Source organism: Cricetulus griseus, chromosome 4 (assembly GCF_003668045.3).
Source record: "Cricetulus griseus strain 17A/GY chromosome 4, alternate assembly CriGri-PICRH-1.0, whole genome shotgun sequence".
Taxonomy (NCBI): domain Eukaryota; kingdom Metazoa; phylum Chordata; class Mammalia; order Rodentia; family Cricetidae; genus Cricetulus; species Cricetulus griseus.
Window position 1 is genome coordinate 230,384,587 of NC_048597.1, and position 26,592 is coordinate 230,411,178.

The 26,592-nt window shown below is 47.0% G+C and overlaps 1 protein-coding gene across 2 annotated transcripts in view; it reads left to right on the forward strand.

The window, feature by feature from the left end:
• Positions 1-5,263: 5,263 nt before the first annotated feature.
• The window catches only part of Limd1 (LIM domains containing 1), a 53,733-nt gene continuing 32,404 nt past the window's right edge, over positions 5,264-26,592 (forward strand). The window contains exon 1 of one of the 2 annotated variants that reach the window (XM_035444093.1): positions 5,264-7,127. In XM_035444093.1, the coding sequence (XP_035299984.1) occupies positions 5,747-7,127 (1,381 nt within the window). In that variant the 5' untranslated portion in view covers positions 5,264-5,746. The remainder of the gene's footprint in view (positions 7,128-26,592) is intronic. The other variant, XM_027415518.2, reaches the window with a different exon arrangement.

The window sequence follows — 26,592 nt, forward strand, 5'->3', positions numbered from 1 at the left end:
CTGCCTGAGACCTGCCTAGCCGATAGAAATAAATGGGTTAATTTACATAAAAAAACCAAAAAAGAAAAAATGCCAGAAGCAGGGAATGTATAAAACTTTTCTTTTGGTCTTCACATACCTTGGGAATGTATTTGTGCCTGGTTCTGCAGAGGGCACTGTTAACTTGGCTTGGAGTAGAAAGGATATCTTTGCTACTGTGTGCTCATTTGTACCTTTTGAATTTGAAGTCATACTGGCGTATTACTATTTTGTGTGTTCATAAGTGCACGTCATATGGAGGCCAGAGTCCGACTTTATGAGCCATCTACCTAGCTTTTTGAGTCAGTCCCTCATTGAACTGGAGCTCACTGAGTATGCTAGCCTGGCTGGCCATAGCCTCAGGGATCTGCTGCTTCATAGTTGGGACCACAAGTATGCACCACCATGCCTGGCTTTTTAATATGGGTTTGGGGTTGAAAACTCAGGTCCTCATGGCAACTGAGTCAACTCTCCAACCATGGTGGCTGTTATTCTAAAAAAGAAGGAGAAAGCCTGAGACTAGGGCAACTCAGAGCCAGCTCACTGTGTCTTATTTAATACCTGCTGTTGTTCTTCAATAGGGCTGATGGATGTTAGGCATTCTCACCCCTGTGAACATGTGACCAGGTGCATGGCTTCAGCCAGGCTGTCTGTGTGCTGCAGTACTGGGGCAGAAGGACTAGGTAGGAGTAGAGTTTTGCTGGCCTGGCGTGGGCCACACACAGAGAGAGAATAAGGTCACAATCCTAGATTCTGGGTCTGACCTGGCAGTGTTCCAGGGCAGAGAATGATGAAACAAAGGCTCATTACAGGCAGCAGGAAAGGGCCTTCAAGGCAGCTGCTTCTCTCCATTCATGGGGCTGTTCCTCAGGGAGGCTTGGGGCCAGAGAGGCCTGAGGTTCAGGAAGCAGATTTGGAGCAGCCAGCACTTCCTGGCCTACTCTGGGCAGCAGTAGGATGGAAAGAGCTCAAAGGAACCTCACTGGCTAATTCTTTATCCATCTCCTCAGCTGAAATATAAAGATTCCATTCAGAGCTGCCCCTGCAGTGGAACATACTTTGGGACACATACAACATTGTGCACAGGGACATTTTCTATGGCCAAGCAAAAGCCATAGAAAGGCCCTTTCAGTTCACTGCAAAGTAAGCAGGACTCTATTCAAGATCAGAGGATCTTTGCCTCATAAGTCTGGTAGCTCCATGGACACAGTGATCTGCCTAGAGGCTGCAAGACAGGAATTTTCAGATGCCCTTGAGTACATCATTATTTACTCATACCTACATTAAAAACATATGTGTTTGCATGTAAATGTTTTTTTCAAGTGTAGGGCTCAAATCAAGAATTGTACATGCCACTGAACTACATCCTAAGTCTCTACATTTTTGAGACAGTGGCTCACTCCATAGTCCTGACTGACCTGAAACTCACTATGCAGCTCAGGCTAGCTTCAAACTCTTACAGATTGTTCTGCTCGGCCTTATAAGTGCTGAAATTACGTATGTGAACTACTATGATCAGTTTGCAAACAGATATTCCTAAGTAGAGTTTATACATTTAAATGCACACACACATACCTATGTGAAACCACATTATTCTTACCCTTTCTTTTTTGTTGTTGCTTTTGTTTTGTAAGACAGTCTCATGTAGCCTAGGTAGGACTAAAATGCTCTTAGTAGTAGGATCCTTCAACTCCCAATCTTCTTGTTCTGCCTCCCAAGTTCTGGTGCTGCAGGCATAGACCATCACATCTGGCTGAAGTCACACTCCTGACTAAACTATGCATCATTAGTATTCACGAAATATGCTTTGGATCAAATATCTGGTTACAAAATAACCAGTTAAGATTTATAGATGGATTGCAGAAACACACATGGTTATAAGGATAACAATGTGGCTTCCATTTGTTTGTTTGTTTCTAAAGATTGAGTTACCAATTAACTTTTCCTACCTGTAAGTGCTAACGCCTTTGATCCCTTTGCTATTATGAATAGCTATTTTTTTCCGCCTTTCTTGAGTAACTCTGTCATTTGTCAGGTACTATTCTGAGGTCCTGGGTGACAGCAATGATGCAAATAGTCAAAGGCCCATGGTTTGGCAAGGTTTGCACTTTAGTGAGACTGATGGAAAAAAAATCAACAAGGAAGAAGTTCCCTGTGTGTCTTGGAGAAATGGTGTTGGGAAGGGCTTCCCCAGGAATGGGCTTGAGTGGGACCTGGGAATTGTGTATTTTGGGGAGGGATTTCTAGGTAGAGCAAATGCCTACTCTTGGTACCCTGTTTCTAACTGGCCAAAGCTGGCACTGATTAGACCCAGCTCTCTCTCTCTCTCTCTCTCTCTCTCTCTCTCTCTCTCTCTCTTTCTTTCTCTCTCACAGACTTGAACTCGAAAAACATAAGCTACCATAGTGAACTCACTGTCTTAGTTGTAGTTTTTATATTGCTGTGAAGAGACACCATGACCACAGCCACTCTTACAAAGAAAACATTTAATTGGAGTGGCTCGCTTACAATTTCAGAGGTTCAGTCCATTTTTATCATGATGGGAGCATGACAGCATGCAGGCAGACGTATTGCTGGAGGAATATCTGAGAGTTCTACATCTTGCAGGCAACTGAAGTCAATTGGACACTGAGCGATATCCTGAGCATGGAAATCCTCAAAGCCCACCTCCACAATGACACACTTCTTCAACAAAGCCACACCTCCTAATAGTGCCACTCCCAGTGAGCTTATGGGGGCCAATTACATTCAAACTGCCTCACTTACTTTGGTGAACTTTATGCCAGAGACTCCAGGTGGGGCTGGGCAGCTCCTAGGACTTTCCTGTCTCCTGTGTCACCCATACTCTTACTCCACAAAGTGGCCAGTTTCCAACAGGCACTTCACTGATTTCAGCTACCCACTCACTTCCTATTTCATTGAAAAAAATGCAGGCCATTAGAATAGCTTCCATTCTATTAATAAGATCTCAGTATCATTGTCCTTACTGATCCACCGATTACTCAAACCCTTCCTCTTTGTTACCTCGCATACGAGTGCATTGAATGCCAGGTCCCATCTCTGCAGACGTCACTCCACACACCCTTCTTCCTCCTGCATTGACAGTGCTCTCTCCACAGGTCCTACTCATACCCACAATATGTTTTCTGTTTCTAATTTTTGTAGTTCTGAGAAACAAACTCAGGGCCTTTCTTATGCGAGGCAAATGATCTCCCATTAAGATATATCTCCAGCCCTCTTTTTATTTTTAATTTTGAGATAGGGTCTCATTAAGTTGCCCATACTAGCCTTGAACTTATCTTGTAGCCCAGGCAGGCCTTGGACTTATGAATCTCCTGACTTACTCTCTTGAGTATCTGGGGTTATACCACCAGATCTAACAATGTTCTGCTTTTTGAACAACTGATAGGCAAGAATGAACACATCCTTTTTTTTTTCTAACATATCTTTTTAAAAATTTTTCTTTTTTTAACCTTTATTTTATATGCATTGTCGCTTTGACTATGGATGACAGATCCCCTGGAACTGGAATTACATACAGTTGTGAGCTGCCTTGTGGGTGCTGGGAATTGAACCTGGGTCCTCTGGAAAAGCAGCCAGTCCTCTTAACCACTAAGTCATCTCTCTAGCCCCTTGAACACATCTTTTAAGAATATCCACTTATGACCAGGCGTTGGTGGCTCATGCCTTTAATCTCAGCACTTCGGAGGCAGAAGCAAGCAGATCTCTGTGAGTTTGAAGCCAGCCTGGTCTATAGAGCAAGCTCCAGGACAGGCTCCAAAGCAGTACAGAGAAACCCTGTCTAGGAAAGACCAATAAGTAAATAAATAAAAGAATATTCACTTCTCATCATCCATTTATTCATCCCTTCACTTAAACTGTATGTGTTGTAGGAGTTGGATCTACCATACAGTTTCTGGAAATCAAACCCAAGTCATCAGGCTGGGCAGCAAGTGCCTGTACTCACTGAACCACCTCACCAGCCCTGAACACATCCTTTGAGAGACTAGTCAACAGATGTTTTCAAACACATAAAACAGACTAAACTGGCCTCCATTAAGTAACTGTGGCTGGTATTCTAAATGTTGTGGGCAGAACTGGAATAATCTTGGTCTCTTCAGCATTGAACAGCAACAGTAAAACATTCATAGCTTCCTGACCATATGGGGCATTGTTCATGGGTGTTTTGCTTACAGTATGTCTGCGCACGGCATGCATGCAGTGTGTAGAGAGGCCAGAAGAGGGTGTTGGAGACAGTTGTGAGCCACCATGTGGGCAGTGGGAATAAAACCCAGGTCCTCTTAACTACTGACCTACCTCTCCAGCCTGTTTGCTTTAGATTGCTGTGGCTACTGTAATGTAAAAAATGTAAACTATCCCGGGTCATCTGGGAGCTGTGTAGGGAGTGTATCCTGGACCATGGGGGCGGGGAGGGGGTGCAGAAAAGCAAGACCTGGCACCCTGGACCATCTTGAGGTTCAAGTGTCTCCAAATGGACGACAAGCCTCTCTGGACACGTGTAGCATAGAGTGTCTAACACAAGTGTGTTCCAAGGCATCACTTTAACAACAACCACCCCCCCTCTTTCTTTCCACCCCCCCACCGCCTCTGTCTCTCCTCTCTCTGTCTCTCATCGCTCTGTCTCTCTCTGTCTCTGTCTCTGTCTCTCTCCCTCTCCCTCCCCCCCCCCGCCCGTCTCTGAGCCTCCTGTGCTTTGCTGATTATGCAGATCATGGGGGGACACTCTTGTCCTTATCTGCTTCGGCCTCTCCGTCAAAGAGGAAAAGAGGACCGGCCACAGCAACATCCTAGGATTGCAGCCGTGTTCCTGAGACAAGTCTTGTCGGGCTCTCTGGACACCGAGCTCCAGGCACCGGCGACTCCAGCACACTTGTCTCCTCCCTGGATACTCCCCCAGCGCTGCCAGGGGTGGGGAGCCCATGGGGCACACGCGAGAGGACCGAGGGAGGCTGGGCTCGTCCCGACTCTCAGGCGAGCTCTAAACAGTTTGCACGAAAGCACGGTGCGAACGTCCGGTTCCTCCCGGTGCCCAGCGCGGGACGCCAAGGCTCGGCGTACGCTCCGCAGGCCTGCAGGGGGCGCCCGCGCCCCGCGCCCCGCGTCCCCGCGCTCCGCGCCCCGCGCCCCGCGCCGTCCCCTCCGAGCCTCCGCCAGCACCCTTGCGCGTCCCGGGGCGGGCGCAGAGGGCCAGCTAGCTCCGGGGATTGACTCCCCGCGCTCACTTCCGCGTCCCGCCGCCGGCCGCCGCCATCGGACAATGGGCCGCGCGCCGCGGCTGCAGTGAGCTCTGCCGGCCCCGCCCGCCGGCCCCGGGCCAGCCGCTGCCCCGTGGGTTTGCAAGTTCGCTTGCCCGGCCTGGATGTGGGTTTGCTTTTTTCTGTTTACGTTCTCCGTCTTCTTTCGTCTTGTTTTTGGTTTTATGTCTTAGAAAACAGAACTTTTCAAAGCAGGCCTGGCACAGCCCAAGGCTACTCTGCCCCCACGTGGACGCTCCCCAGGGGAAAGAAGTCTGGAAGTAAACTTAGCCCCGCTGGCCTGAAGGCCTCAACTCTGGCTGGACTGTAAGTTTTGGAGTCATGACCTTCTCGCTTGGCAGGTGGGATTCTTTATCTGCTTTGGGCTGGACCTGAACCTCAGCTGGCACCCAAATCTCCCCGCTCCAATCACACCTTGTACCGGAGCTAGGCCCTGGACACTGATCTGCAACATGGATAAATATGACGACCTGGGCCTGGAGGCCAGTAAGTTCATCGAGGACCTGAACATGTACGAGGCCTCCAAGGATGGACTCTTCCGTGTGGACAAGGGTGTCGGCAACAACCCTGAATTTGAGGAAACTCGCAGGGTGTTTGCGACCAAGATGGCTAAAATCCACCTCCAGCAGCAGCAGCAACAGCAGCAGCAGCTCTTACAGGAGGAGGCCCTGTCTAGGGCTGCCAGAAGCCCTGTCAACGGTGGGAGCCGTCCGGGTGTGAGCAGCAAGCTGACAACAGATGGTGCCGCCAAGCCCCCTCTGGCTGCGCCAACAGTGGCACCTGGATTAGCAGCCACCACTGTGGCTGTGCAGCCCTCATACCCATCTCAGGAGCAGAGGGCCAGGCCATCTGCCCATGGTGCAAGGCCTGGCAATCAGAACTGTGGTTCTAGGGAGGCGCCTGTGAGTTCCCAGAGGCCTGCTTTACACGGTCTGGGTCCCTGTGAAGACCCTTCCTGCCTCACTCATGGAGACTATTACGACAATTTCTCTTTGGCAAGCCCACAGTGGGGTGATAAGCCAGAAGTGTCCCCCAGCTTGAATCCGAGTGTAAGGAGTGGGTGGCCAGGTTGCCCAGGGAATGATTCCCCATTGCCCAGATCCTGCGGGGACCATTACTCTTACCAGCCACAAATCCCCGTGTGCTCTGGCAGGCCTTTTGAGAGTGGCATCAGTGGCCAGGATGGTGGCATTAGTGGCCCTAGCAATGTGAAGCCAACAGGCCTTTGGTCTACTGCCTCCTCTCAGCGGGTGAACCTCGGCTTTTCCTCTCCGGGCTTGGAGAATGGGGCCCCAGCTCAACCCAGGAGCACAGCTGTTTCTGCACCTCTGGTCCCTGACAGCACGAGCCAAGGAGCTTGTCTAAGAGATTCAGGTCTGGGATGTGAGGCTCCAGGCAAGGTCCTCAAACCTACTGTGGACGCTCAGCCTTGGCTCCAGGATGGGCCCAAGTCTTACCTCTCTGTTTCTGCTCCATTATCCTCAACAACTGACAAGGACAGTACCCAACCAGGTATGACCCCCGGGCTGGGTCCTAAGCCTGGATGCATGGACTCTGGCATTGGTCCCAAGCCCAGCCCCACCAGCCTTGTCCATCCGGTGATGTCCACTCCATCTGAGTTAACTTGTAAAGAGAGTCCTCCCAGCTGGTCCACTGACAGTAGCCTGGGACCTGTGCTCCCAGAGAGCTCCACCCCCACCAAGGTGAGGTTGCCTTGCCAGACCCTGGCACCAGGTCCTGAGCTTGGACCCTCTACTGCGGAGTTGAAATTAGAAGCCCTTACCCAGCGTCTGGAGCAAGAAATGGACGCTCACCCTAAAGCTGATTACTTTGGTAAGTGAGATACTTGTGGAGTTGCCTGTGGTGGGGTGATGGTCCCCACCAGAATGCTGTAGCTGGTCTTGAATTGGTCTGCTGTTATTTTTTTTCTTCCTCTTTCAACTGCTTCTGCTGCTTTAGAAACTTGAAAGTAGCAGCTCTCATGCGTGGGAGTTACCCATGTGTGCAGGGGGAAGCAGGGTGGATTGCTCACAACTGCTCTCACAAAAAGGAAATGCTGTGACTTTGGGTTTCAGGGGTTTGAGGTGACACTTCAAACCTCTTGCAGTGAAAGGCAAGAGGACTGGACTTGAATGGGAGTGTTTTTCCCAGGGCCAGATATGTGGTTGTTCTACTCACAGTCACGGTATGTGGAATGTGTGGCTTTTGGTACTAGTCTGCTGTTCAGTATGGTGGTTCTGCAGGTAGACCTGGACCAGCATCATCTCTTTGCCTAGATGCTGGTTAGAAGTGGAATTCTGTAGCTCCTCCTTGGACCTGCTGCAGCAGGAACCCAGGGTAGGACTCTGCAGGGTCACTAGAGCCACTGTGCCAGGTGCCTCTTGACTCAGACCACACCCAGGTGCCTGCCAGCAGCAGGTGATCCTGATGGGCAGAGACAGGGGAGCCAAGTTTGTAAGGTGCCAGCAGCCAGGTGATACCCACAGGTGTGGCTTGAACTAGGATGAAGATGATTCTTGAGGCTTTTACTCAAGCTTTGCCGATTTTATTCTCTCTTCTAAAAAAAATAAAACAGACTCTTTTGAGACTGCTGCCTTCAACTGTTTTCTCTGCATGGGGTTTGGAGGCAGCAACAAACTATCTGTATTCCTCTCTTGAAGACAATTGCCCATCTCAAGGGAGAGCGACTTGGGAAGGCAGCCTGTGCTTAGGAGTCTGTGGCTTTTTTCATCTTTTTAATTTTTTCTCTTTCCATTTTTGGCCTCTGAGTAATGGGCTCATGATTTCTCCATAGTCCAAGTCCTGCTAAGTAGCAGCTTTCCCAGATAGAGGAATGCTGGGACAGGGAATGCCCTTGGAGGGAAAGGTGCTGGGTTTCTCCTACTCTCTGAATGAACAGATTTGTCCTGAGGCCCCAGGAGGGTCCCAGGAGCTGGGCCATGGGCATATATGCAGTCTATAGTAGCACTGGAGTTTGCTCATCATAAGCAGCTCTGGAAGCTCGTGCTCAGGACAGTCAGCACTCAGAGGTAATGGTTGCTGTCAACTGTTTCTTCTTAGATTTGTTTTATTATTTGCTGTATTTGGGTGTTTTGTCTGTGCATATGTCTGTGCACCACACGCTGGCTGGCAGAAGTCAGAAGAGGACATCACATTGCCTGGGACTAGAGTTACAAATGGTTTTGAGCCCCCATGGGGGTGCTCCCCCATGGGGAGCCCCCGTGGTGGCTGTCTGCAAGAGCAACAAGTGATCTTAACTGCTGAGCTAACTCTCCAGCTCCTGGTTTATTTTTATTTTTTTAAAGCACACAGTACTGTACTATCCTGCTGTGAACTACCCTATTTTGTTTTGCAAAGCATGGCTATTTATCAGGAGATGCTGTGGGTCTTTTAATTTAAACTTAACTTAGTTCTTAATTTGAAGCCCATGGAACAAAAAGCATCTTATTTTTTAAGGTTGCTAGTTTACTGCTTATCATCAGAGCAATGATATTGACTCATACTGTTTATTCATTCGGCCTCCAACCACTGACCACCTGTCTGGGGTTGTGCCCTGGGCTAGGCCTTGGGAACGAACAGTAGGTCAACAGTCAATACAGTACAAGCAGAAGGAAATGGTCAAGTACTAGGGAGCGGGTGGGGATGAAGCCTCCTTCTGAGGGTGAAATTGCTTGTTTTGAATTGGTCATAAACTGAAAAGTCTCAACTGGCATTTAGGCACAAGCCCGAAAGAGTCAAGGGATTCAGGACCGCTATGTACCTTTGTAGGGAAAGGGCTGCAGCTCTGAGTCTGCCTTGTGCAACTTTGATGATGGAGTGTCTTTCTAATTTCCCTTGGGCTGATCATGTGGCAGAAAAATTCCTGCCTTTAAGGACTCAGCCGGCAAGTCTTAACAGACCATGTGCTCTCCTAGGCAGTTCCTCCCTTGCCTATAAGACCAGTGGAGTAGGCCCTATCCCCTTCCCTACGTCTCATAGCTCTTGCAAGATTTGGTATTTATTAAATCATGGTTAACTTTTACTTCCAGGTAGAATATTATTTCAAGGCACAGCAGTTTTGCCAGAGGGAGCTGAAGTATTCTCTATCAGTCAGGAGGACTCCAGTTAGAAGCAAAAAATACTGATGTCTGGTTTGTTATCCTAGATACCTTCCTGAGACAGACTGAAGGTGTCTCTTGGGTATCTGACTCTGGGCAGAATGTATACCTCTCCTCTTCACTTCCTCTGAATGCTGTTGGATTCTGAACATGCCTGGTTTCTGGTTATCTAATGGTTTTTAAAATTTGTATTAATGGGGGAGGGAGTAGGTGGGTTCCTGAGTGTCGTGTGTGTGTGTGGGGGGGGTTGTTTTTAATTAATTAATTTTTTTTTTTGAGACAAGGTCTCACTCTATAGCTTAGGTTGTAGCTCTCAATTACAGTCCTGAGTGCGGGGATTATGGATATCTGCTCCGCACCTGGCTCCTTTATGTGTCTAGACAGGACATATTTCTCCCCACTCTTCCTATTTTTCATTTTGATTTCACTCCCAAATGATTGTGTGTTTTTATGAGGCAACGAGCATACCATTTCAGCACAAAGTATAGGGAGCAGGTGAGGGCACTTGGAGTTGCTAACCTCAGACCCTTCTCATTTCTTTTTTATTTTATTTTACTATTTTTTATTTGAATTAGAAAGATTGTTTACGTCAATCCCAGTTCCCTCTCCCTCCCCTCCTCCTCTTCCCTCCCAACTAACACCCTACCTATCTCATACCCTTTCTGCTCCCCAGGAAGGGTGAGGCCTTCTGTGGGGGGTCTTCAGAGTCTGTCATATCCTTTGGGATAGGGCCTAGGCCCTCCCCCATGTGTCTAGGCTCAGGGAGTATCCCTCCATGTGGGATGGGCTCTCAAAGTCCATTCCTATGCTAGGGATAAGTACTGATCCACTACAAGAGGCCCCATAGATTTCCTCACTGACACCCACATTCAGGGGGTCTGGATCAATTCCATGCTGGTTTCCCAGCTATCAGTCTGGGGACCAAGAGCTCTCCCTTGTTCAGGTCAGCTGCTTCTGTGGGTTTCACCAGCCTGGTGTGGACCCCTTTGCTCATCAGTCCTCCTTCTCTTCAACTGGATTTCAGGTCAGTTCAAGGTTTAGCTGAGGGTGTCTGCTTCTGCTTCCACCAGCTGCTGGATGAAGGCTCTAGGATGGCTTATAAGTCAGTCTTGTCATTTCTTTGTGTTTCACATTCCTCTGTTATTCAGTCACTTCTCCTCAGCTATCGTCACCATCCCCCTGTGTGGCAGACACGGGACACTGTCCCTCCTGTGCAGCCCTGGCCCCATCCTCCCTCCACCTGCCCAGGCCCTGCTCTGTTCCAATAACACTGGCCTGTTCTCTGCTTCTTTGAGATCAACCCATAAACTTTTGTGCCTGGATGAGGATGTGGTGTTCACTTTTCCCTGCCTGATTTACTTCCTTTCTCATGGTGAAAGAAGCTATCAATGCTGTCAGAGGTGCTTTGGGCTCCCAGCCTCCCTCATGAGAATTCTGTTCTCATGAAGCTGCTCATGGGGCCGGGAGGAGGTGAAGGCGGTGCCGTGGACTTGTGTAGTGGGCCCCAACTTTTCCTCCTCACTCTGGTTCTCTCCTCCCTTACTAAGGGAAAAAGACACAAAGACCCATCTCAGCCTAGCTTTCTTGGAAGCTAACTCTGAAACTTTATCTTGGAGGGTGCTCACTAAGTGGTTCTCTTGGGGTCCTCATCTTGGGGGGAGGTGGCAAAGTCCAATGTCATCAGACCTGACTTTCACACATTTCCCCCAGGCATCAGCTACTGTGTGTGGGCCACTCTGGGAATAGGTGACCTTGGGCGGAGTGTCCTCCAAGGGGATGATGACAGGTGCCAGTCTCACCCTAGCATAAACAGTGAAGCAATTACCACAGCCCTTCTGGTGCTGGAATGAACATGTGACCTTGGGTACCCTGACTCTGATAATAGCTGCTGTTCGTTGAAGGTCAGGCATTGGGTTAAGTGCTTGGGATACATTATCTCCAGCTAATCTTCATAGTCAGTGGTGGTGCAGGCACCATTGTCCTCTGTCATAAACAAGGAACCGGTGGTGAGAAGGTTCAGTGACTTGCGGGCGATCACCCTAGCCACTGTCTTTTCTTCTGGAGTGGGACTAGTTAGTCTCCCAGTTCCGGCTTTGATATCCTCTATTCGTCTACCCAGGAGAATGCATATGCTGCCCCCTCTGCCAGGAACCTGACTGAGGGTCTAAAGGAGAGAAAACAAAGGTCGTAGGGTCTCTTTCTCTATTAGTAGAGAATGGACCACTCCCCACCTACAAAGATCCAGAGAGACTAACTCTGTCTTCAGCTTTTCAGTGCTTGAACCAGAGTCAGTAGGAGTGCGGGCACCTGGACACAGGATGTGATTTCCCCTGGGAATGGCTGTCCCTGCCTGGGCCCAGCAAACCTCACTGGTTTCATTTTAGTGGCTGTGGAGGATGTGAATTGAGCAGCCTAAACAAGAAGCCAGCACAAGCTGTCCTGTCAGTTCCTCTGTGTGCCATTTTTCTGGTCTTTTACTTTTTTGAGACAGGGTCTTATGTAGCCCAGGCTAACCTTGAGCTCTTTATGTAGCTGAGGATGACCTGGGACTGCTGACCCTCCTGTCTCCACCTCCTGAGTGCTGAAGTTACTGGCACCTAGTCCAACCACTGTGTCTTTTAGCAAATCTTATCTGGCTTTGTAGCGGTATGAAGTGAGGGGCTGAATTCCAGCCTGGGTGGAAATAACAGGCAAGGACATGATGTGGACTAGATCTGTAACAGAGGCGCACCTCCAGATGCTTGAACAGGGCAGCTGTTCACTACTAGCACAGCCTATCCTTAGCACCAGATGACTATAGACCATAGCATCACCCCAAAAACCTCTGAAGCCCTTACAGTCATTATTGTCCTCTGGAATTCACAGCAGAAAATGTGATTTGAAGTAGACTATCATGACATGGAAATAAGTGAAAACATACCATGATGTGTTTGGGAGTGAATGGACGTTCCATGGGTTATCTGAGGGAAGTGGTCTGGGAATGGCCAGGGGTTGGTGACATTGGCACAAAGAAAACCCTATTGCAGGCTCTTACAAGAAGAAGTGGCAGAGGTGCCTTCTGTTTGGTCAATGGTCAGGACTCAGACAACATTTTGGTCCTCTGTGTCTTCTGGAAGGATGTGACTTCTCACCCAAGCTTCAGCCCTTTGCCTGCCCAGCAGCTCTTTCATGGCATCTTCCTTCAGAGATGTCAGGGGCACATAACCAGGCAGCTCCAGGCTTCTTTCAGAGCTGCAGGCTCCTTCAGTCAACCCATAGATGCACTGGGCATCTGGGGCCATCCCTCCTGGGCCCTCAGCACTTGGCTGAGTTGATAGGGAAGCACACAGGGACCAAGGTCTGACACCTGCCTAAAATGTGTGCTTTCCCTAAGGCCCTTGAATACTTTGGCTTTGCTCACTCTGCCCTCGCTGGTGTCCCCAAGCTGCCCTGAATGTTCTCAACAGATACCTGCCCACTGATCTCCCCACAGGTGTCCTGATTTTCTGGAGATAGAGCTCTAACTGACCTGAGTCCCCCACCAGCAGTTGCCTGTCCCATCATGCCTTCTCTCTGAGATCCTCCCTTCCTTGGGAGGGTGTGTTCCTACTCTCTTTTCCTTTGTGGCCAGGAAACCCTCCCCACCCCCATCCCACCTTTCAGAGCAAGAAGCTGATATTTTGACATGACCATTCTTGCCAGAGCTCCCAGAAAATTTTGTTCCTTTCTGTTTGCTGCATACTTGCTGCTACCTAGGAGGCAGGACTGTGTAAGAAAGGCCTCATTTGGAAGTCAGGAAGCCAGGTGTTCTGGGCTTAATGCTACCAGAAGCCCCAGGGTTGATGCTGGGCAAGTCCCTGTCTCTGCTGAGCCAACATAGCTTCCATATCTTGTCAGGCTCAGAGGTCTTAAGGTGTGGCACTGGGGATGATTTAACATCTGGATTTTGTCTTGTCAGTCAGTGGTGTGTGAGCAACATCACTGGTCACTGTTGACAGTGGCAGCTACCAGCAGAGACCCGTTGCCTAGACCCATCTCCTTTCCAAATTGCTACAGATTTAGTGAAAGCTTTGTTTTTAGTTCGGTTTTCAATGACAAGTAGTAGCCATTTTTACTGTGATATTCTGGAAAGCATAATCGGGTTTGGTCTTCTTTTGTAACAGGTCTCACTCTGTAGCTCTGACTGTCCTGGAACTCACTCTGTAGACCAGGCTGGCCTCAAATTCACAGAGATCCACCCGCCTCTGCGTCCGGAGTGCTGGGACTAAAGCAGTGATTCTCAGCCTTCCGAATGCTGCATGTTGTGGTGACCCCCAACGTAAAATTATTTTGTTGCTACTTTATAACTGTAATTTTGCTGCTGTTATGAATCATAGTGTAAATATGTGATATGTGACCCCCTGTGGGGGTTGTTACCCACAGGTTGAGAACACTGGATTAAAAGAATTTGAACCACTACACCTGGCTGGAAAACATAATTAAAAAGAGAAAGTGGGGGTGTCACACACCTATAATTACAATATTTTGTAGGAGGATTACTCTAAATTCAAGGCCAGCCTGGGCTACATCAAGAGACATTGTCTCAAAAAAAATTAAACAAAACACAATTAAAAGTGCATTAAAGGGCCAGGGAGATGGCTTAGTGTGAATATAGATGTTTGGTGCCGTGCCTAATGACCTGAGTTCAATTCCTGGGATCTACACAGTGGAAATGGAGAACTGACTTTGATAAATTGTTCTTGAACCTCCAGATGACATGAGCAAATGTGCATGCATGTGTGTCTGTGTATGTATACATATTAATTAAACAATTATAAAAAACAAAAAAATAATTGCTTTAGAAAGGACTCAGGGTTTACCTAAGAATAATCCTTGGTTCGGGAACAGCTGGGGCCACCAGACTGTGGTGCTTGCTGTCCTTGTTTTTACTGTCATGTCCCTGTATGCCCACACACTCTAGACAATGCTGGGCCTTGGCCTGATCATCTGACACAAGATAATGACCTGAGGCCTCAACACTGTTCTCTGGTCTTTCCTTCTGTGTCCCGTGCCTCACATCAAGTAGATTCACTGGATTTGACTGAAAAACATGGAGGGATGCTCTTTAGGGTAAGAAGGGAGAGGACTGGGCTTTTTACCAGAGTTACCACACTTAATAGTTGGGCAAAATTTGTCAGGAAGTTACTTTTCATAGCTCCCCACATGTGTTGCTGTTTAATCCTCTCTAGAACCCCATTACCTCTCCTTTTACAGATGGGGACAGTGGGGTACACAGGTGATCTGTCTAACACGATGACCACACAGCTCTGCTGGGCTTCCATGCTGAGCTTCAGAACTTGACCTCCATCCAGTTCTGAAAGAACAAGGGGTCCCTGACCAAGGAGCTTACTGGAGCCTCCTCCATCTCTGTTACTCACACTGTCTACAGCAGCTTTGTCCTTGTCTTGCACCCCTGCCCAGCATTCTTGTCCTCTCCTGCCCAGGAGCCTGTTCCCCCAGGAGTGCTTCCCTGCAGTGCTGTGATAGGGCCCCCGGCCAGGGAACATGGCTTCCTCATGGTCAGCCTCTGACTGCTCATGTTCTACTAAGCATATGGGTGGTGATGAGCAGGCCACACCACTGGGAGTGCTTACGTGACTTCCCAGTGTGCTGTAGGCGTGGCTGGAGTGTTCTAGCCCACACTTTTCTTGGAAGCATTCTGTGTACTTGTCCCAGGCAGTGTCCAGAGAGACATGAACCAAACTTAGATGAAACTATGCGGAGTATATCTGGCAAGCTGAACAGAAGCTTTACCCTCAAACGAAACAGGTCACCAAAATTTCCAAAGCAGGGAGTGTTGGCCAGAAAGTATTTATATCTACTCCAGAGTTTGTGGGTTTTTTTTTTTTATGCCTCATGGGGAAACCAGCTGGACATGGGATCTGAGAACTATGCTGGGGAGACCTTCTGTTTGACCATTTCAAGTAGATGACTTTAAGATCTACAGCTGGGTTATTTGTAAGTTTTATAAACTGTGAGTGTAGACTTGGTCAAGTTCCTTCCTCATCTTTCCTGCTCTGTGTGACTTATCTCTGTGTCTCAGAAGAGGGAGAACAGGTAACTCTTGGTTACTGGAGGTTTGTAGAAAACACATCAGGAGCCTGTTGCTCTTAGAAAGTCCTGGAAGCCTGACATGATGATGCTTGTCTTTTAAATTTTGGGAGGTATAATGACCAAGGTCCTTGGAGGAGCTAGTGGACAGGTTCCCCACCCCCATCATGCGGGTCCTGAGTCAGTGGTGATTGTTTTACAGCAGCCCTGCACTGGACAACAGGTGGTTGCCATTTTAAATGATGTCAGTGGTAGATTTGCTTCTGTTGCCTTCTGACCTGAGCTGCAGCTCCCACATTCTCTCGAGCCTCCAAGCTCTCCTTTCAGCAGGGTGGGACCACGTTGGCTCATGAGATGGTCAGGCCACACCCTGAGGTTTTTGAATCTGCTGAAGTGTGCCCTGCTCTCCTTCCACCACAGTGAGCAATACTCCCTGATGACTCAGTACAATGGCGATTTTAGAAAGAGCTGGACCTCAGGGGCAGCTGTGGCTGGCTCCAGAAGTTCACTGATAGAGCTGTCCCTGGTATTAACCAACTACTTGGGGAGCAGGACCTAACTAAGTGTGCTGCTTTTGGACTGTGTGAGCTTGAACATTTTGCTACAGCTTTTGCTCTTAGGTTTTTCATCTTATGGGGACTGGATGACGTGGGCGTTTTGATCCGGTTTCTTTTCCTAGGCTGTGAGCTTCATATTCCTGCTGTTGACTAGGAGGACATTTCCATCTCTGAGAATGGCAGTGGTTCAGGAAGAATCTTCAGATGGTGTGTGTGTGTGTGTGTGTGTGTGTGTGTGTGTGTGTGTGTGTACATTACATAGAAAAGAGAAGTGAGTTTGTATGTTGGTGTGCTTCAGAGTTTCTCCCCTTCTGCTTTCAGAGAAGCTCACTGGAGCAGCCTGGTAGGGAAGGTGTGAAACACATGTGTGCCCAGTGCCCTGACAAATTTCCTAACATCCATGAAATTGCACGTGGTGTGGGGTTCCCTTCAAGGTTTGTGCTGTGTTTGTTTTGGCCTGCTGTGGACCAGGTTCAGTTCACTGGATGGCTGAAACTTCTCTGAAGTAATAGAAGCCACCTCTCTAACTTCTAGTTCCTTGGAGTATCCTTAGGATGGTTGACATCTCATAGTGAGGTATTGTGTTCCCAAGAGTCTGACAGTGAAACTAGGAGGCAGAGATCGGGTGAAGTGGAGAGCAATTGAAGCCTCCACCCCATGCTACTCTAAGATTCTCTTCCCATCACCTACAAAGTCTCCCAACAGTCCAGGCCAGGTTCCTGAGACCATGTGTATAGGTTGGCTATCCAGAAATAGATGTGTGACAGAGAGTAATTTCTGAGGACTTGGGGAAAGAGTGGCTCAAGATGTGGGGTAACTGGACAGAGAAGGAAGAAGTCAAGGAAGCTGCAGGCAGCTTAGGCACTCACACAGAGTGGGGGTAAGGTAGTTCTCAATTGCCTGGTCCCTTAGAGAGCTCCGAAGAGCCCCAGAGACAAATCCTATGCAGGTTGGAATGAAGCAGTGCTACGTGCTGGCCAGCACATGTGGTCCTCTCTGAGGAGACATTCCTACTGCACCAAGTCAGGCTTGGAGCTGCTTGTGGGAATGCAGAGTCTCACTAGCATGTGGGCCTTACGTCTGCCTGCTCTGTGCCTCTGATTTCCCATAAGCAAAAGGAGCATCTGGTTGTAGTGAAAACTAAGTTGGCTAGTGTAGGTCTGAGCTCTCTAGTATGGGAGACCGGGGACCTGTGGCTGTTAAGCACATCACAACGTAGCTTGTCTGAGCCAAGATGTGCTTTAAGCATGAAATGTTAGAGATTTGGTGGATTTTGAAGATTTGGTGGGAAGAAAGAAAAGTTGTTAGCATTTCTATATGAGCTGGGTATGGTGGCTCATACTCTGATTCCAGAACTTTGGAGACAGAAGCAGGAAGATACCAGAGTTCAAGGTCAATTTAGGCTGTTGTAAGATTGTTACAATAAATCTTTCCACCAAAAGCTGCCTGAGCCCCACAGCCACGTGTGTGCTTTATGCAAGCCGCCTGCCCGAGTCAGGGCCCAAATGAATACACAGAAACTTGTATTAGGTTCAGTGCTGCTTGGTCAATGACTAGGACTTCTCATCTGCTAGCTCAGTCTCAAATATCATACATCTATATATTTTATAAGACTTGACTTATCGGACGCCTTATGGCGTCCATCCTTGCTGGTGGATCACATTGTGCCACTGGAGCAGGAGCAGAGGGGAAAAGAGAGGCCCTTCCTGTTTCTCCTTCGCTTAAATATGAGTCTCCTTGCTATGTCACTTCCTGCCTGGATCACACTTCTCTACTACATTTCTCAGAATCCTCTTTGACTCCTAGGCCCGACTACTTGCTGTCTCATTGGCCAAACAGTATTTTACTTAACAATCAATAAGATAAACATACACAGTACATTCCCCATCATAAGATCACATATGTTCTGTTAAAATGAGACTCCTGAACATGACAGGCTAAGCAAAATGTTATTCAAAATAGTTTCATTTGGTTTTATTCTTTAACGTAATGTGAGCTCATGTTTGCAAATGTCAGCTCATACCTGGCTTTTCTCACTTTCTTGGAAGCATTCAGGACAGATTATGGCAGATGGGGGGATGGTCTCTTGCTCTTTAAGATGCATTACTGTGTTCTCAAAAGTACCAAACCATCATTAGTTATCCCATCTCAAAGATGGTGCCAACTGATGTGTGGAGACACAGACTCTTAAAGATCTGGGGGTTGCCACCCACCTGAGGCAAGGATGGGAGGAGTTCAGCTGCTTCCTTGTGGTGTGTTCCCTGGGAAAAGGTATAGGGGGTCTGAAGCTGCTGCCTGCACAGAGCAGGATGGAGCAGGTAGTGATTACAGCTGAGATACTGTGCTGGTTCTTTAAATGGTGTCTTCTGTTTCATGAGTGAAGGCCGAGCACCTAAGACTGCTCTTCCCACAGTCAGGTATGTCAAAGCTAGCACTTCCTGTCCAGAAAAGAGGATGATTTGGGAATTGGCTCAATAGAGGCTTGGGGCAAGCAGTCTGCTTGTGTGCCTGTGACCTGTTGTCTGGCTCTGTATCTTTGCCTAGGCTTAAGTCTCCCTAGAAGCTTGTGGGGAAGGAACGTGGCAGGTAGCTAGATTGGGGCACAGGCTGGGAGGTGTTGTTCCACGCAGCTTCCACAGGCCCGACAGAGCTGGGGCTGTACTCTCAGGTGGCAAGGGTTTAACATAGGCCCCTTGTTGGCTAGCCAGAGGTCAGTGTGAGACACTGAATTGGCTGGAGCTGTCAGCAACCCCTCTTCTGCTGTGGCCCATGACTGCAGTTCTCTGTCTGAGCCATTCCTGGAGGTGCGTGTGTGTGTGGTGTGTAAAAGACAGCTCTGCCCAAGTTCATAGCCACAGAGCAAATAAATAAAGGTGGGGAAGGAGAAATGGAGATATGCTTCCGGAGGTCTTTGCCCGCATTGGATGCTCCAGGGCAAGCATATACCTTCAGTTCCCTCACGTTCCTGGCCCACCGTGGGCGTTACTTGGTGTGTCAGCTCACTTCTAATATGCTCTGTCCACCCTTAGCAGTCACAGCCTCCCCCACACCCATCTTCCATGGGACGGGAGTCTACGAATTTGTGACTGGTTTTTAAGTGACTTGTTTCCATGCAGCACAATGTGTAGGTTGGTATGTTTTGATACTTGCACACTCCCAACAAGACAGAGCAATTCTGTTTCTCAGAAAGTTGCCTCTTGCCTCTTCCAAGTTAGTGCCTAGTCACAGGCAATCACTCTTCTGGTTTTTTTTTTTTAATTTTAGCATCATGTAAGGGTTACTATCTTAAAAAATTACTTTTAATTACATGTATGTGTGTGTCTGCATGTGGATATCTGCACATGAGTGCAGGTGCTCAAGGAGGCCAGAGGCCAGAAGTGTTGGCTCCCTTGGACCTGGTGCTACAGGCAGTTGTGAGCCACTTGATGTGGGTGCTGGGAGCTGACCTTAGGTCCTGGAAGAGCAGTACATGCTCCTAACCCTTGAGTCATCTCTCCAGCCCCCACTTAACAGTTTTGTTATTATTTATTTATGTATTTGGAAGTACACGTACTACAGCATGCGCTTCCCTCTTTCTATCATAGGGGGATCAAATTCAGGTTGTCAGGTGTATTAGTCAGGGTTCTCTAGAGGAATAGAACTGATAAAATGAGCCTGTCTGTCTATCTCTAATCTATCTATCTATCTATCTATCTATCTATCTATCTATCTATCATCCATCCATCTCTAATATATCATCTATCATCTTATCTCTAATATATCATCTATCTGTCATCTATCTCTAATATATCATCTATCTATCATCTATCTCTAACATATCATCTATCTATCATCTATCTCTAATACATCATTTATCTATCTGTCATTTATTTATCATCTATCTATCTATCTGTCTGGCTCTGGGGATCAAATTCAGGTTGGAAGGTGTATTAATCAGGGTTCTCTAGAGGAACAGAACTGATAAAATGAGTCTGTCTATTATCTATCTATCTATCTATCTATCATCTATCTCTAATACATCATTTATTTATCTATCTATCTATCATCTATCTGTCTATCATTTATCTCTAATATGTCATCTGTCTATCTCCTATCTGTCTATCATCTATGTATCTAGAAAGGGGATTTATTTGTGACTTACAGGCTGTGGTCCAGCTAGTCCAACAATGGCTGTCTACCAATGGAAGGTTCATGAATCCAGTAGCTGTTCAGACCATGAGGCTGGATGTCTCAGCTGGTCTTGGAACTCCCAGGTCGGTAGGCTATAATGCCAGTGAAGTAATGCACTTGCTAGTAGGCAAAGTGAGCATGCTTTCTTTCCACATATTTTTCCTATCAGCTGCCAAGTAGAAGGTGTGGACCAAATTAAAGGTGTATCTTCCCACCTCAAAGAGCTGGATTACAAGTGGGTCTTTCCACTTTAAATGATTTAATTAAGAAAAACTCCCTCACAGGTGTGCCCAGCCATTTGGGTTTTAGTTAATTCCAGATATAGTCAAGTTGACAGTCAAGAATAACCATCACATCAGGCTTAGGCAGCAAGTACTTTACCTCAATGGGCCATCCTACTGGCTCCCATGTAGTAGTTTTGCTTGTTCTAAACCTTACTGCAAATGAATTCATGTAGTGTTTACATGTGGTTCAATGCTAATGAATCAATACTATATATTAGATCAGGTATCGTTGGACAGAAAGCACAAGTCAGAGTGAAGTAAAGCTAGCAGCTTATTAAAGTTTTAGACTGGAGAGGTGACTCAGCAGTTTTGAGTGTTTCTTGCTCTTACCCAGGACCTAGCTTTGGTTCCTAGCATCCACATTAAGGGGCTTACAACTTCCTGTAAGTCCTTTTCTAACCCAGGAGCACCTACACTCATATATCCATATACCCACACAGGTAATTAAAATAACAAATCTTTAAATCAGTGGTTCTCAACCTGTGGGCTGCAGCCCCTCTGGGGCTGAATGACCCTTGCACAGAGGTCACATATCAGACATCCTGCATATAAGATATTCACATTACCATTCATAACAGTAGCAAAATTACAGTTATGAAGTAGCAATGAAAATAATTTCGTGGTCGGGGAACTGTGTTAAGGGTTCACAGCATTAGGAAGGTTTGAGAACCACTGCCTTAGACAAAGAAACATGTAGATAAAGGAGAGTGCATGCTCTCAAAACATGGGTGTCAGCTGCTTGAAAGAGAATCACACTCAGGTGTCTTTACAATGGCTGTATGTGTGGCCCTGAGGCTTTCTAAGTTAGATTGTTCAACGTATCGAATTACAACACAGTTCAGAGATTAAGCAAAGCTTAACATTTGGGTAAAGTTTAAGAAAATAAATAAAGATATATGAACTGGCTTACTTATTTCTCTTAAAGAATTTCCTTTTATAGGACCAGCAAGATAGCTCAGAGGGTAAAAGTGCTTGCTGTCAAACCCAGAGATGCACAAGTTTGATCCCTGAGACCCGCGTGATAGGAGACCACTGTGTTCTGTGCGTTGTCCTTCGGACTCCACATAAGTAAATGTAAAACAGTAATTTCCTTTACAAATAATTGAAAGGTGGCTTTATGAAGTACATTGAAGATAAGGGAGGAGTGCTAACACAGCTAAACTGAGCGGCAAACATGCCTGCCTTAAGCGAAAATAATTCATGTGCTGTTTTTTAACATCCTTGTCTGAGATGTCTTTAGGAAAACATGCAGCATCTCTGTAAGCATTATGAGCACACCATGCCAGAAACATAGATGCATCTGTCTTTCCACAAAGTATGAATAAGTAATAACAAACCCATAAACTCTGTCAGTTTTGTTTGTTACAGTTGGCCAAATGTCCTACTTTCCCTTTCCCTCCATAGCTGGCACTGGCAAACACAGAGTCTTTCATTCCCTTTTTTTTTTTTTTTTTTTTTTTTTTTTTTTTTTTTTGGTTTTTCCAAACAGGGCTTCTCTGTGCAGTGCCAGTTGTCCTGGAACTCACAGCCTCGAACTCAAAAAGATCCTTCTGCCTCTGCCTTCCGAGTGCTGGGATTAAAGGTGCGCCACGACCCCTGACTTGTTGACTCGTTTTTTAAATTACCAATATCAAGTCCCAGATGACACACTTCACGTAGTGATTCTGCCTCTGTCTCTCCCTTCCTTCACCCTCTTTCCCCTATGTGGGGGCACTCGTGGCCGGTATGTGTGGAGGTCAGAAGACAGTTTGTGGAGTTGGTTCTCTTCTTTCACTTTTATGTGGATTCTGCGGATGGAGCTAAGGTCTTCATTCTTCCATTATTAGATTTCAAGTGCCGCTACCCACTGTGCCATGTTGCCAGCACTTTGACAGATTTGTTTTTTTTTTGTTTTGTTACCTTTTTCCAGTTTTAAGCCGGGCAAACTTAATAAGCAAAATTTCCCTAAGAAAAAAAGCTTTAATGATTTACCCTGTATTCTACTCTAGGTTACATATAAAACTGATCTTAAAGTCTCATAATTGGAGGCTGGCTCAGTGGTTAAAGTGATTTGTCCCACAGGCAAGTGTAAGGATTGGAGTTTAGTTCTCCAGAACTCACATAAATCCTGGGTAGGAGTGGTGGTGGTCTGCCTTTAATTCCAGTTTTGGAAGGTGGAGATGGAAGCCCCAGAGCAAGCCTAGCAAACCTCTGGGTTTGATGAGAGACTTTATCTCAATGAACACGGTGGAAGAGAGATGGTGGATGATTCCAAAATCAACCTTGGACCTCCATGTGCACAGAAGCTAGTCCAAACTAGGGTCCAAACAGCAGGATTCTTTGCTCTAAGGAGAAACTTAGGGAGAGACCAATGCTTGTTGTTAGTGCACCCCTACCCAGATTTGCATCCATGAATCTGCTTCTGTCTCTCTCTTGGTTTTTGGTTTGTTGTTGTTGAGACAGGGTTTTTCTGTGTAGCCATGGCGCGGCTGTCCTGGAACTCGCTGTGGAGACCAGTCTGGCTTTCAACTCACAGAGATCTACCTGCTTCTGCCTCCCAAGTGCTGGGATTAAAGGCATGTGCCACCACTGCCCAGCAGTCTCTGTAATTTTTTAAAGGCTTATTTTGTTTTAAATTGTGTGTGTGTGTGTGTGTGTGTGTGTGTGTGTGTGTGTGTGTGTGTGTGTACATGCACATAGAAGGGACTCTAGCCAGCTCAAGTGTGACGAGCATGGCTCTGGCAGGCTTTGCCCTTCTCCCCCATTCCGTCTTCCTTGCTAAAAAACTATTAGATTGCATTTGGTAAAGCCAGCCACTAAGGTCTATTCCCTTATTTGGCCACTTCCTCCTCCTGAGGCTAAGTACCAAGGTCCAGCTATCAACGTATTAAAGTCCAGCAATCAAAAGCCCCTTCTTTAATTGAAATTAACATGTTCAATCAAAATATGCCACTGAATCCTTGCCCATTCTAATACAGCCTTCCAGGCTCCCACCCCTTTTTTTTCTTCTTAAAAATTACACCTGCAAGGTTATTTACTGCTGTTTTTCCACCTGAGTCATAAAGCAGCCACTGTAACTTTTCTTCCCAGGTGTTTTGGTGTGGTTTGTGCCTAATGTGGAGGTCCAGAAGGGAGCCTGGCTGTGTGGGGTGAGGGTGGGTTCTCCTTCACACGTGTGAGTGCAGTGCTCCAGGAGTCCAAAGAGGGCAATGGATCCCCTTGGCACAGGAGTTACAGGCAGCTGCGAATGGCCAGATGTGGGTGCTGGGAATGGAACTCTGGTCACACAAGATCACTGCATGCTCTATAACCTCTGAGCTACCTCTCCAGCCTTGTTGGTATTGCTTTTATGAACATCTGGTATTTCTTTCTTCCTCAGGAAGCTTTCAGTGAAATTATTGGGTCCCATAGAGTAAGTTTAAAAGAAAATAATATATCAAATTGCTCTTTAGAAATGTGATTTATCCTTTTGTTCCCTTAGAAAAGTGTGTGCAGAAGTTCAAGGGGTTGCCCAGCAGTGAGCCACGAGAAGACTTAGCGGAAGAAGTGCGGTGGAGTGTCTTAAACCCCTCTTCCTTTGAGTGCAGGAAAACATGTAGGCCAGTAGCTTGAGAGCAAGGAACAAGTTCACAGTGATTGAGAAGTTGCCACCCAAACTTCTTTTCTCACTGAGTGAAATGAGGCCTTTGCTGGGTTTGAGGCCATGTGTTTGGTGGCATCTGAAGAAGGAAGGCTGGTGCAATGGCTGTAGCCCCAAGTGGCCTTAAGTACTTCCTTTGTGGGTTAGTGATGGCCTCACCAGTTGACTCAAGGACTGAGTGCATGGGAGAGGGTAGAAGCAGGGACGTCCATAGAGTCAAGCAATGTTATATTGTGTTGTCTCCATGTTCAGAGGATCAGCTGGTAAACTTTGATTTTGGACTCTCTGGGGGTGATATTGGACATCCCTGGAACAGCTGGCCTTGAGAGGAGGTGACTGATGTGCTCAGTGTGTTAGGTGTACATCTAACACCAGCTGCCTCTAGGGATGTTTCATAACCTTTAGTGTGGCAGGGATGGAGTGTTGTTAGGATCATTGGTCCAGCTTTGATCCAATAGTGTGGCCCATTTATAGAACCCGCTGATGTCCAGAACTTCCCAGAGCTGCCCAGGACCACAGGCTAGCTACAGCTTTTAGCTGAGAAAGAGTTTTGTGAAAATCCACTCTAGGCTTTGTATCCTCGTCTAGCATTCTCATATCCCATCTGTCTTAGTCAATGTCCTATTGCTGAGAAAAGACACCATGACCACAGCAACTCTTATAGAAGAAAGCATTTAATTGGGCTGGCTTACACTTCAGAGGTTTAGTTCATCATTATCATGATGGGAAGCATGGCGGCACACAAGCAGACATGGTGCTATCTCCAATAACTGAGAATTCAACCGCCAATCAGCGGGCAACAGGAAGAGAGAAAGCCACTGGGCCTGGCTTGAGCATTTGAAACCTCAAAGCTCACCCCTAGTGACACACTTCCTCCAACAAGGCCACACTTCCTAGTTCCCCTCAATTTGTATCACTCCTCAACGACCAAACATTCAAATATATGAACCTATATTCCTATTCAAACCACCACAGCATCCTTGACTGGCTGCCATGACCCTCACATCATTTCCTTTTTAGCATACAGTAGGGTTCATGGCTGTGTGATATCTAGTAGTCGGAGCAGAGAGTACAGTTCCAAGAGACTGCTCTTCCTCAGTGACCAAGAAGCCAAGGTGTGTCAGACTGGTGAGCTGTACTGAGGGCACCTCTGAGCTTTTCTTTTTTTTCTTCTTTTTTTGTTTTGTTGTTGTTTTGTTTTTGCTTGCTTGCTTGCTTGCTTGCTTGCTTGGGAGATGGTCTCACTGTATGGCCCATCCAAGGCTGGCCTTGAGCTCAAGATTCTCTTCCTTAGCGTCTCCCAATGGCATCATCTTATTTAAAGCCTTTCCATGACACGTTTCCATCCAAGTTGGTCCTGGACTGGGCCAAGGGAACTTTTAGGGTCCACTTAAGCCAGTGATGGACAGGGAGGAGGTGGGGATCCTATTCTAGCTGAACTTGCTAAAGCTGCTTTGCATCCTTGCTATAGCTTCCACCTTTACAGAGAGTAGGGGCCATAGTAGGGCCAGAAACCAAATGTGGATTTTGGCTTTGAGAGTGGGGAAAATAACTTAGTATCAGCTTGAAGCAACTGCTTCCACAAGGAATGGTGAAGACCAGGCTAGGTTGAATATGCATTGGATCTGTTATACTGTGTTACTTCTTTTCAGTTATTCTCCCTGGAACTAGTGCATGGGCTGAGACACTATCCTACTATAAGCCATATCTATAACTTTTTTCAGTTATATATTTAAGAAATGTTTGTTGTGCATTTATGTATTTGTGTGTATACCACATGTATGTAGGAGTCCAAGGAGGTCAGAGAGGTGTTAGATCCCTTGGAACTGGATTTACAGATGGTTGTGAGCTGCCATGTAGGTGCTGGGAACCAAACCCAGGTCCTCTGCAAGAGCAGTAAGTGCTCCTAACTGCTGAGCCATCTCTCCAGCCTGTTAAGTATTTTTGAGATTCCGTGTATGTGTGTGTGTGTGTGTGTGTGTGTGTGTGTGTGTGTGTGTGTGTGTATTATTTCAGGAAAAATTTCTGCACATGTAAGCAATCAGGAAAGCTTTGCGTGTATTAAGAGAGTTAAGCTCCAAGGACCTATATATGTCAGTGCTGTTGTATTAGTCTTTACTTGTTGCTGCTGCGACAAATGCCTGACAGAAACAATTTAAGGAAGCAGGGGCTTCTTTCTCTTAGCTTGGTTAGAGGGTACAGTCTATCATGGTGGGGGAGTCACAGCAGTAGGAATGGAGGCAGTGGGTCACATGGCATCCACACTCAGGAAGCAGAGGTGATGGTGCTTAGCTCTCTTCCTTTCTTTTTTAAGACTATGTATACAGCGTTCTGCCTGCATGTATCCTGAACATCAGAAGAGGGCACCAGATATCTCATTATAAATGGTTGTGAGTCACCATGTGGTTCCTGGGAATTGAACTCAGGACCTCTAGAAGAACAGTCAGTGCTCTTAACCTCCAAGCCATCTCTCTTGCCGTCTCTTTCTCCTTTTATTCATCT